Here is a 16791-nt window from a genome sequence, read left to right as displayed (position 1 = left end):
GGGGTTCACTGCCAAAGAAGAGGGTCGATTTTTCCAGGCGACTTTCTCACAAGGGGAATATTTGCCAGAATGTGCCCTGAATCCACTCTGCTGAGCAATGCTGTGCAGGGGACTCTAAGAGCCACTCAGTGGGGAGCAGCATTTCCAATCTGAGGATCATTTGAGTTTGGTTGACTCCAAAAATCAGGCAAGAGTTTTCCCTCCTTGGACAGTGGGTCACTGCAGTCATCCTTAACAGGCAGGAGCGTGGGGAGGGGGAAAGCTATGCCTGTTGGGGTCCTTGCTGTCCCTCACACATGGGATGAGTAGGAACAGGTCCATGGCGTTGTGGGGGCAAGTTTAGCCCCCTGCCTGCCTTTTAGGGTTGGCATGTGCTGGACACTGTTAGCTTCAGAGCTCAGCCTCATTCCGGGGCCCCTGCCACTTGGTGAATGAGTGCACCTGCTCCCCTGCTTGCCCCATGGCCCTCGTTTCGGTGTGGAGGGGATGGCCCACAGCTCCTTGCTGCCCACGGGGGCGGTCACCCTTGAACCCCAGGCAGCACCCTGCGGCAGCCAGGCTCCCAGCCCCTGGGAGAAGCTGACAGTGGAGTCGGCAGTCACCCTTGGGTGGGGACAGCACCCTGGGGGCCCGTGCCTGGGACACAAGGCCTGGGCAGTGCATCCGCATGGGGCTGGGCACGGTGGGTCAGCCCTGGAGCCCCACATCAGGCTTGGCTGACAGGGCTGGTGGTGCCCAGGCTGGGCCTGCGGTGTCAGGGGGCTTCTGGGGCATGTGGGGTCAGGGGGGTTCCCGAGCCAAGTGGCGGTGGGGGGGATCCTGGGGTATGTGGGGGGCCCGGGGGTACGTGGGACCGGGTTGAGGGGGCCGGGGAGGTGCAGCCGGGGGCCCCCGGCAGGGGGCGGCAGAGCGCGGGCCCCGGAGGAACTGCGCCCCCTCCGGCCGCGGCCCCGCCCACCGCCTCCGCCAATCGGTGGCCGCCGCGGTCACCCCGCCCTCCTACGCGCAGCCCCGGCGCGCGGTGGTGACGTCAGGAGGCGGGCGTCGCGCCACGGGTCGGGCCGGAGCGGGTTGAGGTGAGTGCGGGGCCCGGCCGGTGCCTGGGGTCGCTCCCGCTCCGCCCGCGGCTCGGCCCGGCTCGGCTCGGCTCGGCCCGACCCGGCCCGGCTCGGCTGCGGCGGGGACGGCGGCTGTGGCCCCGGCCGCAAGCTGGCGCCGCCGTGGGCAGGCGGCTGGCCGCTCCTCCCCTCCCCTCCGCTCCCCTCGTCTCCCGGGGCGTTGGCGGCCCGGCCCGGGGCTCGGGAGCCGCAGCCGCTCGCTTGCCCTCGGGGCACAGGCAGCGGCGCGGGCACGGTGGGCCCCAGCGCCTCAGCCCTGCCGCTGCCCGAGGCGAGGGACGGCGGGCCGGGCGCCTCCCGGCGCGTCCCGTCGGGCGGTGTGCGGGCCGGGAGCCGAGCCTCGGTCCGGCGCTGCCCTGCCGTGGGGTCGCTCCCTGGAAACAATGGTGTAAAAGTGGTCTAGATATGGCTAAGCTACGGAATGACCCGAGTTTTGGAGCTCCCGATTTATTCTTCCCGTTCTCTAGCCACAGGCTTTGACACAACTTCATGAAGGTCCACATCAACCCCCAGCCCACAAATGTGCACTCAGAAACCTGCAAAAGACCACAGGGGGCTACACTGCCCTCCAGGCAATTAGTCGTGCGAGATTTATTTGAAGCAATGAGATGTACGTTTGAGATTTGCTAGTAAAATTAAAGGTAAGGGTTTCAGAAAGTTCTCCGCATAATGCTGTGTTGGCATAGGTGTGATTTAAAGATTAGTATGTGAGCATTTCTTATGCTATTTTCTCAGTGTTAAGAGCTTATTATTTTCAAATTTCCGTATTGGCATCCCATGGTAATGTGAAATTCAATAGCTTCAAGTTGTGTGAACTAAGAGATGATGGAAGGCCTGCTAGGCCTCACATGAATTACTCAGATGACTGACACTCCTTATCCACAGAGACACCCCTGAGTGGCTTATTAAACCATTAAGGGTCTAATTTTTCCAAGATATGGTGGATACTTCTGAGTCAGCAGGAGCTGAGGTGTTGCTTTGCTGAGCAACAACATGTAATGTGCCACTTATCTAAGGAAAGAAGTGGGTAGATATTGGAGCATAAAACTAATGTTCCTTCTCACCAATTTTAACTAGCTAAAGCATGCTGTCATTTCCCAATGGTTTGGGTACCTGCTGAGTATATGATTTCTGGCTCTGAGGGGGCTTGTAATGCTTCATTTCTCTAATGCATTAGTTTCTTCTTCCCCAAAACTCTTGGTAATGTTCCACAGAAGCATTTCCATCTGTACTGGTATGGAGTTGAATAGTTTGGGCTCAGCCAATTCTGGCCACTGTACGCAGCTCTGGATTTCCGTAGACTTCACTGCCATGCTAAGACCCTTATGTGTTTAAGTGTATGAGGAAGAGCCATTAAAATATTGTTAGTTGACACCTGGTGTCAGCTGAAGTTATTAGCAGCAGTGGATTAATATATAATGTTTTCTAGGTCAGCATTTGATCCTTCTTACTGCTTTTGTTTACTGTTGAAACATTTTACAAAAGCGCTTCTCTATGCGTGGAATTACTCTGTAATAATCTTGCTTGTGGATGATGTTATTCCACTTCTATGTTAACTTAATATGCTTTAAGAGTTAGGTAAGAAAGGGTAAGATACAATAATGCTGAGAACTGTCCATGTGAGGTTTTTTTCAGAACTAGCAGTAGTACTTTATTTATTGTCACAATACCTGGATCTGACTGAACATCCAAGTATGAAACAGCCCTCAGTGAAATTCAAATGTCAGTTAAACTTTCTGTGAGGCTGATCTTTATTTCTGCTGCTTGCACCCTAATATAGGCATGTTTGTATATGATTGGTATACTTGAGTTTGCAGTACTGCCAGGAGGTGTTACATAAGAAGTTTCTGTGTTGGTGTTTTGTTTTAAAGTTGTATCTGAACAGTAGATTCACTAAAACCTTGCTTTCTTTCCAGATTTAATGTAGTCTAAACTTCTTGATGTCCTTGTAAATCACTTCTTTTCCACCTGTAATTCTTCTGATGGAAGACTGGGGCTCCCTTTCTGCTGTTTGAGCTAAATATTGTGTGGAGAGGTGGTGAATGAGTGAAGATACGTTTGGTGATGGTAAGATGTATGATTACGTTTCAAGGCTAACAGTTTTTCTGTAATCTTCTGTGAATGCTCAGGCACCATATTGATGGGCTTTGAGCCAAAGAGTAGACACTTAAAACTGTTAGGCTAGTTGCCAGAATGCATGTAGGCAGTTTTTCCCTCTCCTAGCCAGTTATCTTGTTGTAATCAGCACATAAAGTAAAGACTTGCTGAAGTGCAGCTGATTTGGTTCCATTAGAATACAGTGTGATGAACAAGACCTGTGTTTGCTCTAGTCTGGAATGGGGGGTATAAATTCTACTTCCTCATTGCAGGTAGACACATTTCCATATGGAAAAACAGAAGTGCTGCTTGGTACCCGAAGATGCAAAAGAAAGCAAAATTGGGCATTCAGATCTTGAGTCAGGATGTTAGAAAACATCAAAGCCCACCAGCACCATAACTGAGAGACAGCTCTGCTAGCTGGAATCTCAGGCGTGAGCTGACTTACAGCCTCCATTTCAAAGCCTGATATGGCTTGTCCTCTGTGCTAAGCTGTTCCATTCTTGTACTAGACTAATTAGGGGCTTCTGTGTTGTCTGGGCTGTGCAGCAGCTTAGCATGTTCTAATAGCAAGTGAATCTTGGACAGGCTTCTCAACTGCCTGTAACCAGGTTTGGAAATGATCTCCTTTGCTTTTCAGAACCGTCACCATCATCTGCCTGAAATGTCTTGAGTTACAAGTTAGAACACAGGATAGTTAGGAGCTGAACTGGGCTGAAGTACTGCTTAAGGCTTTGGAGGATTTATTCCACGTCCAGTCCTAACTGGTATTTTGATTACAGTTTTGGAGGTTGAAGAAGTCAGACTGAATCAAATTAATAGCTGGTACAGAGATCAAGTTTCACAAATACCTGGATGGACAGGAATAGTCTACGTTATGGTTAGTGTAAGTGAGTGAAGTGTTCTAAAAATAAGCCAAAGGGAGAGCCAACAGAGTGAAGCAAGTAGATATGTGGATATAGAAGCATAATATGAGATATTATACTGTAGGAATAACTGGCCAGGCAATTATAGTAGCAACATGATTGGACAGAACAGATACTTGCTGACTGTGGTGATTTATTGTTTTTGTTTTGTTTTGTTTTGTTTTGTTTTTTGAAGGTTCAAATGTGGGAATTGCCCTGGATGTGGTTGCTGCTGATGCTGCCCTGGGAAAATGCCTTGATAGGGAATTAACACCATTCAGTGATGGGCTGTGGGACAAGCAAAGTGCTTCCTGAGCCCCCCAAAGATGTGCAGCTAGATCTAGTTAAAAAAGTAGAACCTTACACAGGCCACAATGACATATACAAGCATTTCATCAAGGATGATTGTGGGGCTGTTATCAAAGCTGGCTCTCCCTCACCTCCACGTCATACTAACCCATATCCTGGTAACCACCTGCCTACCCACATGGACCAGCCTGAGCCCCGCAAGAACAAGGTGGCTAAATACCGTGCTAAATTTGACCCCAGAGTGACAGCAAAGTATGACATTAAAGCCCTGATTGGAAGAGGAAGTTTTAGCCGTGTTGTGCGGGTGGAACACAAGGCTACCAAGCAGCCGTATGCGATCAAGATGATAGAAACCAAATACCGGGAGGGGAGAGAAGTGTGCGAGTCAGAGCTTAGTGTGCTGCGACGGGTCCGGCACACCAATATCATCCAGCTTATTGAGGTGTTTGAGACCCAGGATCGTGTATACATGGTGATGGAATTGGCTACTGGAGGGGAACTGTTTGATCGAATCATTGCTAAAGGCTCCTTCACTGAGAGAGATGCTACACGTGTGCTGCAGATGGTGTTGGATGGTGTCAAATACTTACATACACTGGGTATCACGCACCGGGACTTAAAACCAGAGAATCTGCTGTATTACCATCCTGGAACAGATTCAAAAATCATGATTACAGACTTTGGACTGGCAAGTGCTCGGAAGAAGGGAGACGACTGCCTGATGAAAACCACTTGTGGGACCCCGGAGTACATAGCTCCTGAGATCCTGGTCAGGAAGCCCTACACTAATTCTGTGGACATGTGGGCTCTGGGTGTGATCTCATACATCCTCCTCAGTGGCACTATGCCCTTTGAAGATGACAACCGCACCCGTTTATATCGGCAGATCCTGAAAGGAAAATACAGTTACTCAGGGGAGGTGAGTGCGGCAGGGGTTAAAGTAAGGGGAAATCAAACAAGAAGCTCTCCATGCATGGGTCTATGTGATGACAAGAAGCTGGCTGTCATGTGCAGGATGATAACACAAGTGTTAAAGATTCTGGCCTCTAAAATCTGGTCCTGCATTCTCTCTGGTTTACAAAACTGCTTCCAGTGCAGAATAATGAAATCCTTTTAAAAATGTGTATCTAAAGAGAGAAGAGCTCACTTCCTGTAGAACAGAACAGGAGGAACTAACAGAACTTGGGATGCTGGTGGGATTTTCATTTTGGAAACCTGAGCTGTCTTATGCTGCTGTTTGATGCTTTGCTGTTGAAACTCATGCCAGAGTGAGTGTTTGAAATGTAGCGTGCACATACCTATCTTGATTTTAGATACAAATTCAAGTGTAGTCTGAAAAATACTGAAATTGCTGAAAGATATGTTTATGCCATACAAAGATGCACTTGCTTTTTAGGTCCTGAGACAACATTTTTGTACTTAGTCTATATTGTTTCTTGAACTTAGTTTGTGCCAAAATTGAGGAGAGAATGATGGTTCTCTTAGATAACTATGGGAAAGAGAACCTTAGGGGGTGGTTTTTAGGCAGAAGATGGGTGCCTCCACACCTCCTGGAGTCCCATCACTCCACAGAAGTGGACATGTGGCTGGGTGCCAGGCTCCTGGTCATGTTGAGAAATCTGGATTACGAGCCAGCTCTTCTAGCACTGTTGCTAAGTACAGGCGTAACCTCAGGTTAGGAGTCACACTTATAGAAAGAGGGACTATCCACATTTGCAAGTTTGGGTTTCTGCCTACATCCCTTACTGGAAATATTCAAAAATTAAGATTTTATAACTGTTACCATGATGAGGGAGGAAAGTGTTTAGTTTCTTGAACATCATGACTTTGTGAGATGAAGCCTGCTGGGAAAGTGTGAATGTGTGACTAAGTTTATGATGCAGAGGATTCTGAAATGACAGTAAAGTAACTGTCAGAAAAACAGAACACGCTCATGATTGTTCTGGTATTTTTAACTGTGACAGGTATGTTGGCATTTCAGTAATGGATGGGGGGAGTCTAACCTGTTTAGTTTTTAAACATGTTAAGCTCCTTTAGGATTGTGTTCGAAAAAAAGTCACTCTCTGAAGGGTTTTCAAAGGCGTCAGTAAGCCTTTTATCCTTTCAAGTTGTCAGGCCAGCTTGTGTTAATAGTTGAAATTTCCGAATTAAATGAATATTGGCATTTGCATTGGAGGCCACCAAGGAGAGCCCAGATTTGACAACTTTGTGAAAGCTGTTTTTTATTCCTTTGAGTACTCCTCAGAAAGTCTCTTGGTACATACAAGAAATGCAAATGTGAGGGGTCAAAAAAGCCAAATGTCAACACTTTTTGGACAAAGTGCATTGCTTCCTTTAGAAATAGCAATACTTGATTAGTTTTTTGCCAAAAGTGTTCTGTCAGCTGTTTCTTTGAACTCCAAGTTTCAGCTGATTTTGGCAGCCTTTGTTTCTTTTGTTAACTTGCCGTACTAATATGAATTATTAACCAGTTGCAGAGTTTTAAGAAAGCAATCAGGTTATCCTAATGCAGAAATAGATTAAATATCAACAGCATATAAGATCTGTAGGGTCATGCTGAAGCGTAGTTTCCTAGTTACCTTATAACCAGCAGTAGTAGATAGATTAGAAAGCATGTAAGAAATGAGCCAATACAGTGATTTTTCTCATGTAAAAAGATCAGTTCATTCCAAAGTTTGTTGCTTAGCAAAGCTCATTCAAGTGCATGTGTCTTCTTGCAGTTTCTTGTTCAAGCAGTAGGTAGGTCTGTTTTTGTTCAGCCTTGATCTTGGCCTCTAGATTTTAGACTGTTCTAGATTGCTTGTCCAAACTCAGGTTTGGTCCTTTTTAGCTCACTCTACTGTGTTTGTCTTGGCCATTCATTTTCTCCTCTTCTTGTGGTCCTTTTATTTTGAATTTTTTTTTGTTTTCAATTTGAAAGTTATCCCTTTCTTGCTCCATGAGTTTTTGAACCCCAAGTCTCTGATATTCAGAATTCAAGGAATGTTGGTAGCTGCAGGTGGCATCTTGATTATCCTGCTGAACAGTTGCAGGTGCACCAACAGTGTCTTAGTTTTGGCAGAGTAGCATATCTTGCCTTTCTAAATCAATGCATTTTTCTAACTTTAGATTTCTTTCCCTCTGGCCCCAATGTATGAGTGCATGAGGTTGCTCTCCCTCCAGATGGCACTCTTCCTATGTCTTAGTAGTGTTTCAAGTTCCTCTTCTTCCTCACACATTCCCTGCATTGATTCCACTAATTCTTTGTCAGCCCCATGCCTTGAGATGCCAGAAGGTCAGTGAGACAATTTACTTATTCTCTGTGAATTTGCTTCTTCCCTTTTGGGGAGCCTGTTTTTATTCTTAGCCTCTCTAACACTCTGTGGCAGTGAGTTTCATAGTTTATTTCAAAAAACACATGGAAAAAGTACCTCCTTCTTTCAGGTTATATCAGGTTTTATCTGCCTGTGGTCATTTCACTAGTATTTTTCTATGTATGTTTCATTAGCCCCTTTTACTTGAGAAACTAGTGAGTAACTGTTCCCTGTTCACATATAAATTATGATGCTATCTATTATACTTCTTTAGCCTGGAAAAAAGAAAGAACCTGAAGATAAGCTGTGTTTAGAGCCCCACAGAGAGTGTATTTCGTAGCTCTGATCTTTGCTGTTACCCTTCTCTAGTTCACTTATTATTTTTGAGATGGGGATGATTATTCATACTGTTCAATATATGTGAACATCTTGGCTTTGTGCAGTGGTATAGAAGGTTGTCTCTGACTTGTTCACTGCTTCTTCTCTAAGGGTTTCTGATACTGTATTTGTTTCTTTGACGCCTCTGAGCAGTTGGCTGATGATTTAGAGAATGGTCTATTGTGACTCCTAGACATTTTCTGAATGTAAATAGTAAATTTTGTCTGTCATGGTATATATATAATTTGGCTTATTTCATCTAATCTCTACAACCCTGTAGTGCATGAGCTTGTGTTTACTGATACTAAATTTTGTCACTTGCTATTTCTACCTTTTTGCAGATATTTTGACTAAATTAAATAACACAATATCCAGGACAGATTATTTCCCTTATTGTGAAGTGTGGTAGTTCCAGTGTCCTAGAAGAAAGCATTGGGATACAGGCTTGACACCTAATAAATTATCCTGATGATACTGAGCTATTAAGCTTAAAAAAAAAAAAAAAGCTGTCTGAGATGCAATACAAGAAGTGAGAGACCACATGATAAATTGACTAATGTGGACAAGTATGTGTGGACAAATATGAGGTGATGTCTGTGGGAGAAAAGGTCCCCATACTTTCCATAAATGATGGTGGACCCTGAAATACTACTTTCTCTTCAGAAGAGACAGTTTGAGGCTAAACATTTCTACACATCAACTTGATACTAGTGATCAAAAGCCAACTGATATTAGGAATTAGTGTTACTATTTCAGGAGTCCTTGCTGTGCCATGTCCATCATGCATCTGCACCTTGGATATTGAGTGGAGTTTCAGTTCCTGCTGAGAATAATACAGAACTGAAAAAGATGAAGAAGGGCAGCATGAATAATCAAAGGGTGTGGGCTGTCTTCCATGTGAAGAGTGAGAGGACAGACTAGGGCACTTCATCCAAAAAGTAAATGTTTGGAGAAGGGAATATGGCAGAGCTCAACACTCTTATAAGCAGAATAGGGAGAGTGAATAGAGAGCAACTGTTCTGAGCATTCCCTGGAGTAATTTAATTTGATGCTCTCTAGTCCTCCCGTCAGAGTTGAATTATTTTGAAAAACCTTATGAATTAATTGTGACTAGGGCTACTGGATTCCTGTAGGTTGCATAAACAAAGGTAGCACTTGTGCTACAGAGAAAGCATTGGACTGTATGTATTTTGACAGTGCCAGTACCCAAGCCTGAAGCATTTTACTTGTTGACCACTAAAAATGACATGTTTTAGGAGGCTATTCTCAATACTGTTTGTGATATGAGTGGTGGTTTTGGAAAGCTGCAGATATTTTACTCTTTGGTGTGAGATATGTATCAGCCAATAGCCTTTATCTTTTGCCCGGCTGCTTTCTGTTCTTCCAGAGCCAGTAAAAATGGATGCTTTAATTTACCAGTTTAACTAAGCATATGTCCCTAAATTGCAGACATGTTTGACTGTAGCCACATATTGGCAGAGATGCAGTAACAGGCTGCCCAGTTTGTGAATGAATTCCAGGTAGAAGCAAAGTGAGCCAGAGATTTGGAGGTGCCTGGCATGTTTCCCACACCTTGCCAGCTTTCTTTAAGTATTCTTTTCTGGACTTAAAATTCTTCCAAATTTCTGATGTTTACAGAAAATTTCTGCTTTTTTTTATGTTACATTGGAAGAAGGGGGAAGATGTCAGAAGTGAGCCTGTTGATAAATTTGTCAGACTAACAGGGAAATGGCAGGAGCTGTAACTGATGGTTTATTTGGAGCAAGACTGGACAAGACACTTGACTTGCAACAACTGTCTGTCTTGGATAGATACAGAAGCATGGATTTCCTGGGAACAATTGATTTTCTTTTCTACAGTGTGAATTTTGAGGATGTGAAATGGAAGAGGAGATGTTAAAAGAAGCCTGCAAAGTAGTGGGCCCATAGCTGACAGCTTGAGTTGTGTTGGTCAGACAAGTTTGATGGTCAGACTAGGGAACTTACAGGAGAGGAGGGAGCCATGTTCCTAACTGTTGCTGTACCATGTCACACAGCAGCAGAGGCACAAGTTTGCAGAGAATCAGAGTTGAGTCCCACTTTTTGAGAGATGATTGCCCTCAAATCCTGGTCAAAGAGGACAAAGCTGTATTGAGAGAGGAATAAAAGCCAAAATGCATGCTGACCTGAGAAGCAGTTCCATTTTCTTGAAAAACGAGTGAGCTCACGTCCAGCTAAAGTAATTGCTTTCTGACAGAGATCTACTTACCAGTGCTCTCCTATTCCTGGAGTGTGAGGTCTGTTTGAAGAGGCTATTAGCGGATCAATAGACAAGGTCTCCCGTAATAGCTCATTCAGGTACTGCTGACATCACTGCTCTGATTATCTCTTGTATCTCCTTCTGTGCTCTCTGAACTGCTTAGAGTAATGGGTAGGGTGAGGAAGAAAAGCTAGCTTGGTAACAAGAGCATCTCTGAGTAAAGATTATGTGGCCTATTAAGACTGCATTGTTGTCTGCTACAAAATCAGTCTCTTCTACTTGTTTTATTAGAGCTCACTAAAAAAAAAATGGCAATATTGTAATTGAAATCTCGGGCATAAAACTTATTTCTGGGGCTCTCTGTGTAGCTTAGAAAGTTGCCTGATGCACAAAGCTGGAATTCCATTCATAGTTACTATTGAATTTGAAACTGGAGGAATGAATGCCAGGTCATCATTATCCTGCTGAGACAGGTTTGTTTTGATTCAAAGCTTGTCCTTTTCTTGAATACCGACTTTATTTTGCTTTAATATACCTGGGAAAGTTGCTGGAAGAGGCAGGATATAATATATATTTATGGATAAACTGGGAAACTGGTCTAGGGTATGTTGCTGGTTCTGGTTTTGGTAATCACCATTCGATCTTGGCAAATCATTTCACCTTGTGCCTGTTTCCCATTCACAAAACAAAACCAACTTTTTGCAGTGTGTGGACTGTGGGTGAGTTTGGTGAGTGCCAGCATAGGAACCTCTCTTAATGGAGAAGTTGCTGAAGGATGTGCTTTAAATTGAAGCAACTATAGAAGATTGGGAAAACCAGCAAAAGCAGTTAACAGGTTGTCTGAATCAGACAGCACTGACCCAAGGGTTCTATAAATTCAAAGATGGAATAGGTGAATTACTGACAGTGGTACGTAACCTCTCATTCAAAAGCACAGTGGTATTATGATATTTAGTCAGTAGGGTAATGCTGGTTTTAAACAGAGTTCCAGAGATTGTCTAAGGAATTTAAGTTGAGTAAGCTTGATATCTCCCCTGGGAAAATTAGCTTAAAAACAAAAAAGCTTATTCTAAATAATGACACTAGTGGATGCATTTATCAATGTGGCATAGGGAGAGTCAGTTGCATTTAATAAAGTCCCTCACCAAAGGCTCTTAAAAAACCTTTACAGCTGTAATCCAGTAATGGCCTTTGTATGGATAAATAATTTGCTGAAGGCAAGAAGCACAAAGTTGAAATAAGAGGTCAGTTCTGTGGTGGAAGAAAAATTGGTGTAGTTTCCGAGGGATATGTGCACAGTGCCCTTCTGCTCAAAACTGATCTGAACAAAGCTTGCTAATGAGGCAGCATGATTGCTGATGATACTGGGTTCTTTAGATAGGGTGTGTGGACCTCCTTGATGCAGGGAATTGTGGACCATAGAAGTTTGCCTGGGTTCAAAGAGCAATTGGATGAACTTATGGAATCAATGGAGAGAATGACATTAGAAAGTCCAAGTGTGGATAAAGTGTGGATCTGTGTCCCTGAGCCACAGATTTAGGAGGCTTGAGAGTACTTGAACTAGGGGGATGGGGGGGAGGAAGGGGTACTGCAGCATGCTTACTGTTTTCTTCTGCTCTTTTTTAGGCATCTGCTATCAGCTAATGTTGGAGACACAATACTGGACTCCAATACAACCACTCTCTGATGTTCTTAACCTTTAATTAGAGGTTAAGAGGTATCTGTAATACCTGTTGGGGATATTAGTATTTCCTTCTCTCATTTCACCCCTTAGTTTGGGGCTTGGTCCACTTCCAAGAGTTATTGGTCAGGGCAGGCTGAGTAATACACAGCCTGCAGAGTAGATAGAGCTCTGAGGTCGTGTGTGCCACGTTTGACACACCTGCTTATGTGCTGGTGGCATTAGGTGGTCCCATTTGACAGTAACTGAACAGGCAGTGCATGTCTTGTGCAGGTTTGGCTTGTGGTTTGGAGGCAGCATTATTTCAAATGAGGCTGAGAGTCAGAAATAATCCCAAGGCTTACCAACTCCCACAGGTTAATTTTATTTGCTGTATAATACTCCTCTGAAAAGGCTAGAAATGTAAAAATTGAGGAGGCTAAACATTTCCCATCAAATGGAAGTGTTCTTGGGCTCCTTAATTATGACCTAGTACTGGAGTTCCCCAGTAGGTTGGTGAAAAGGAGGCAACACTTATAGGCTTATTGGTAAAGAAAAGTGCATTCTGCAGATGATGAAATTAGTTTAATTTCCTCTTCTCCTGCAGAAGCGGTATTTTTCTTGGGATAAATGAGTCTGTCTTGACATTATACACCTATAAAGGAAAATCTGGTGCGAAATGTATTCTCCTTGTGACTCTGCCCTTCTCTATTTGGTGACTCATTCAGACTTGAACATGAACACAGAACCTATCCACTTGTCCTGGCTGGCTTGCTCCCTAGTGCCCTTAATATGACGGCTTCATTTTTTTGACAGCTCTTCTTGCTAGTCAGTTTTGCTGTTTAGGATTTTGCTTGCTTATTTTCTTTGTGCTCCTTCTAACAGGCTGGGTCAGCTCTAAGATGCTATCTTCCACAGCTTCTCCTGTTGCTTCTACAGTCAGATGTGAAAAGCTGACAGCAATTTTGGGGAGGGTGGCTAAAGCCCTAAGTCTAAGTGTTTAAACAATGGCTTGTGATCTCTGTGAGTGTGTGGTGACTTTCCTTGCTGACTTCATGTGGAAATTTAGCCCTTCTGTAGTTTTAGAAACATGAGTGTAGTTCAGGAATGTTTCTTTTGGGACAGTGCCAGTTGAAGAGAACCTGGTTCCCTGCCCTTATTCCTGCTCTCAGTTGTGCCAGCACAGCTGTCTGTGCAGCTGCACAGGTAAACGAGTTTGGGGACCTAATTTCAGTTAGAAATAACCATTTTCTCTGGGTTATTTTTTTAATTAACCTCGATCAGTCACCGTGTGCTGGCACAAGTGGTGGTACCACCACTGTTGAGGTTAGAGGAAGGGTGGGTGGCAATGACTTTGGGGAAGGAGACTGCATATGCTGGAACTGCTGCTGAAAGAAGCACTTTCTGCTACCCCTTTCTCACTGTGAACAAATCTGCCTATGGTACTGTGCAGCATGGCTCCTGCTTATCTTGTCCTTGTGGAAATACTTTGCCAATCTGTACCAGGGCCACCTTTAAACCCATTGGGGTGGCTGTTAACAAGAGGTATCAAGTTCTGATCACAAAAAAAGATGCAACCCTGTTGTATATGATTAGAATCTAGAACTAGATAACTTCTCTGTTGAGATCCCACTTCCGATCTAGCGTGAAATCTGGGAATTTTCTGGCCTCTTGTTCATGAGAGAGCAACAGCCAAGTTTGGGACTGTATTCTCCCCAAGCTCTGAAAAGCCTGTCCTGAATATTATGTTCATTTTGCTTGATTGTTTCAAAGGAGACCAATCTCTACCAGTTGGCTAGAGCCACTGCAGTTTTGTATTTCCTTTTGGGGGTGATGTCCTAGAAAGATAAGTAATTTGGAGAGTTCCTTTTGCCTCTGTTTTGCAGTCAAGGATGTTTATATTTTATTATGTTGATTACCTTTGATGTATGTTGGCAAGAGTTCTGTCATGCTGATAGCATTTCAGGTTAAAGGACCACAAAACTGAGGATGATTTTTACCAATAAAAAGGGGTGTTCTTTAACAAGATCAGGGTCTGTAGCTTACACTTGGCATCAAGACTGAGGTATTGTAGCCACGGCTTTATATGGCCTATTTGTCCAAGTGACAGTTGCTTTCTTGTGGAGAGATTGTCCCTCTGACTGTCCAAAATGTCCTACAGTGGCAATTCAATTGCCCACATTGATAGAAATGCAGTTTTTTCTCCGCAGTCACAGTTGTTCCTGACAAATAAACTGACCCCCTTTGAACTGGAGAGGCTCTTTGGATACTGGTCTTCAAATAAGTGTTGTCTTCATATTCATGTCCTAGAACTGTAAATGATCCAAAGTGCATGCAAGGTCCTTTGTCATTCTTGAGACTCTTGTATACTTCCATGCAATCTACTGTATAAACAACCAAGGAGTAACCAGATCATGTCTACTTTTTCTGGAGTGGACAAAGCTGTGGATGTGGAATATTGCCAGTCATGTCTTAGAGAAGCTGGGCAGGCAAGCCACCAACTCTCTTATGGATGACTGAGTAGGACCACAGGATCATGAGTGGAAGATGGGGCCAATCACGCTTACTTCATTACACTGAAGAAGCTGAGCCATTGTCTTAGTCTGGTGAAGGTCCACTTGATTACCTCTGCTCTTTCCTCTCAAATCAGTTGAGTTTCCTGTTCTCTTACCCATGTTGAAAAGTATTCATCTGACTTTCCCTTTTGCTTCTCAAGCCTTTAAACTCTTCTCTTTGTAGTTAGAAGGTGGAATTTTTTTTGGCTTACCACAACAATGAGAAATCTGGGAGAGATTCAGGCACTTATGGCTGTCTTTCTATGTATTGTTGTTCTTTGAAGATGGATTTCTTTTCCCAGGATGATCAGAGTTCTGTCTGGGATTTCAGTCTCCTGATAGTCTTCCTGAAGCCTTACATATCCACAGCTGAACAGCATCAAGGAGGGTGCTTTAGGGAGTTTCCTGAATGGCCTCCGCTGGAGGAATATCCAAAGGCGCTGATGTTTAGATAGTCTGCAGGGAAGTGGCTCTTCAATTGTGTGTGCATTGGTGATGGGACTGTGGAAGAAGAGCTTTAAGTGATGGTTACAAAACCTCTGTCAGAGCCCAGGTGACTTCAGTAGGAATGTTGCTAATGTTTCCATTCAAGACCCTTCCTGTGTGTTCACCTGGATTTTTTTTTTTTGACACAAGTGCAGTTAAGTGATGTCACATCCATGAAATGTCCTGGACTGGTTCAGTATTTGGTGGTGTAGTACTTAAGTGCTTGTTCATAGGTGGGGCTTGGGTACCATTTACCAGGTTGTTGATTCTGGGATAAGTCCCTGGAGTCTGACAGTGCTAAGTGTACATATGAACTCCCACTCAAAGAATGACATCTTAAAAATAATTGGTGTTTTTTGAGAGGCTGTTCCATGTGTTCATTATCTCCTGTTCCTTGTTCCCCTTGCTTTGAGATTCTTCCAGCAATGGTTCTGTGCTTGGGAGAAATGGAAATGGCAGTGGATTTCCTATGTCGAGTATGCCATGCGCCAAACAGGAGAAGGGAAAAATGTCTATTCCATGGATCCTGTGTACAGTCTCCTGCAGTAGGTCTCAAGTACGTGCAGTGTTAGGATGTGGACTGCACATCAGGAACAAGATTGATTACAAGGAAGTAACCTTTTTTGCTTGAGTTGGTTCATGCTTTTATGAACCCTTTGGGTGCCAGTAACCTTTTCTGGCTTACAACAGTTAAAGTCAGTTAGGATCAAATCCTCAAGGCCCCTTTTCTTCCAAAGAAAGTGAGGCAGTTGGCCATCATTCGTAGATTTTGGAACTCTGCACAGTCACAGCTGAAAATAAAATTGAAGGAGATGTCATGTCTATACTCTCATTATTGCATCAAAGCCTGGGCTGCACTAGCTCTCTTGATGGGTGGAAGTTATGAATTTGATATTTGTTTTTAGAAGGATTTGGGAAAGTGGCCTGCTGATGTCTTCCCTCTCCATCTGCTTTCAACATCCTTTGAGTTTCCTTCTCCTCCATAAATCACCGAGTTGCAGAATGGTTGAGGTTGGAAGGGACCTCCAGAGTTTATCTAGTCCAACCCCCATGGTCAAGCAGAGTCACCTAGAGCATGTTGCCCAGGATTGTGTCCAGATGGCTTTTGAATATCTCCAAGGAGGGAGACTCCACAATCTCGCTGGGTAACCTGTTCCAGGGCTCAGTCACCCTCACAGTGAAGAAGTTTTTTCTCATATTCAGATGGAACTTCCTGTGATTCAGTTTGTGCCCATTTGCCTCTCGTCCTATCGCTGGGCTCCTATCGCTCTAAGAAGAGTCTGGTCCCATCTTCTCAACACCCTCCCTTCAGATACTCCTACATATTGATAAGATCCTCCCTCAGCCTTCTCTTCTCCAGGCTAAACAGGCCCAGCGCTCTCAGCCTTCCCTCCTATGAAAGATGCTCCAGTCCTTTGATCATCTTAGTAGCCCTCCGCTGGCCTCACTCCAGTATCTCCAAGTCTCTCTTATAGTGGAGAGCCCAGAACTGGACTCAGTACTCCAGATGTGGCCTCACCAGGGCCGAGCAGAGGGCAAGGATCCCCTCCCTCAACCTGCTGGCAAGGCTCTTCCTGATGCACCCCAGGATACCATTGGCCTTCTTGACCACAAGGGCACCTTGCTGCCTCATGCTTAACTTGTTGTCCACCAGCCCTCCCAGGTCCTTCTCCGCAGAGCTGCTTTCCAGCAGGTCAACCCCCAACCTGTACTGGTGACTGGGGTTATTCCTCCCCAGGTGCAGGACCCTGC

The 16791-nt window shown here is 44.5% G+C and overlaps 1 protein-coding gene across 3 annotated transcripts in view; it reads left to right on the top strand.

Moving 5' to 3' along the window:
- The first annotated feature begins 1042 nt into the window (after positions 1-1042).
- PSKH1 (protein serine kinase H1) overlaps positions 1043-16791 on the top strand; it is a 49178-nt gene continuing 33429 nt past the window's right edge. Inside the window, exons 1-4 of one of the 3 annotated variants that reach the window (XM_067302810.1) lie at positions 1043-1076; positions 1586-1759; positions 3035-3185; positions 4317-5348. In XM_067302810.1, the coding sequence (XP_067158911.1) occupies positions 4404-5348 (945 nt within the window). In that variant the 5' untranslated portion in view covers positions 1043-1076; positions 1586-1759; positions 3035-3185; positions 4317-4403. Of the gene's footprint in view, positions 1077-1496; positions 1760-3034; positions 3186-4316; positions 5349-16791 lie in introns of those variants that run through there. The other 2 variants (XM_067302811.1, XM_013942749.2) reach the window with 2 other exon arrangements.

This window comes from Apteryx mantelli, chromosome 10 (assembly GCF_036417845.1).
Source record: "Apteryx mantelli isolate bAptMan1 chromosome 10, bAptMan1.hap1, whole genome shotgun sequence".
NCBI lineage: Eukaryota > Metazoa > Chordata > Aves > Apterygiformes > Apterygidae > Apteryx > Apteryx mantelli.
Note: the sequence above shows the minus strand (reverse complement) of the source record. Positions and strands in the feature narration are given on the sequence as shown.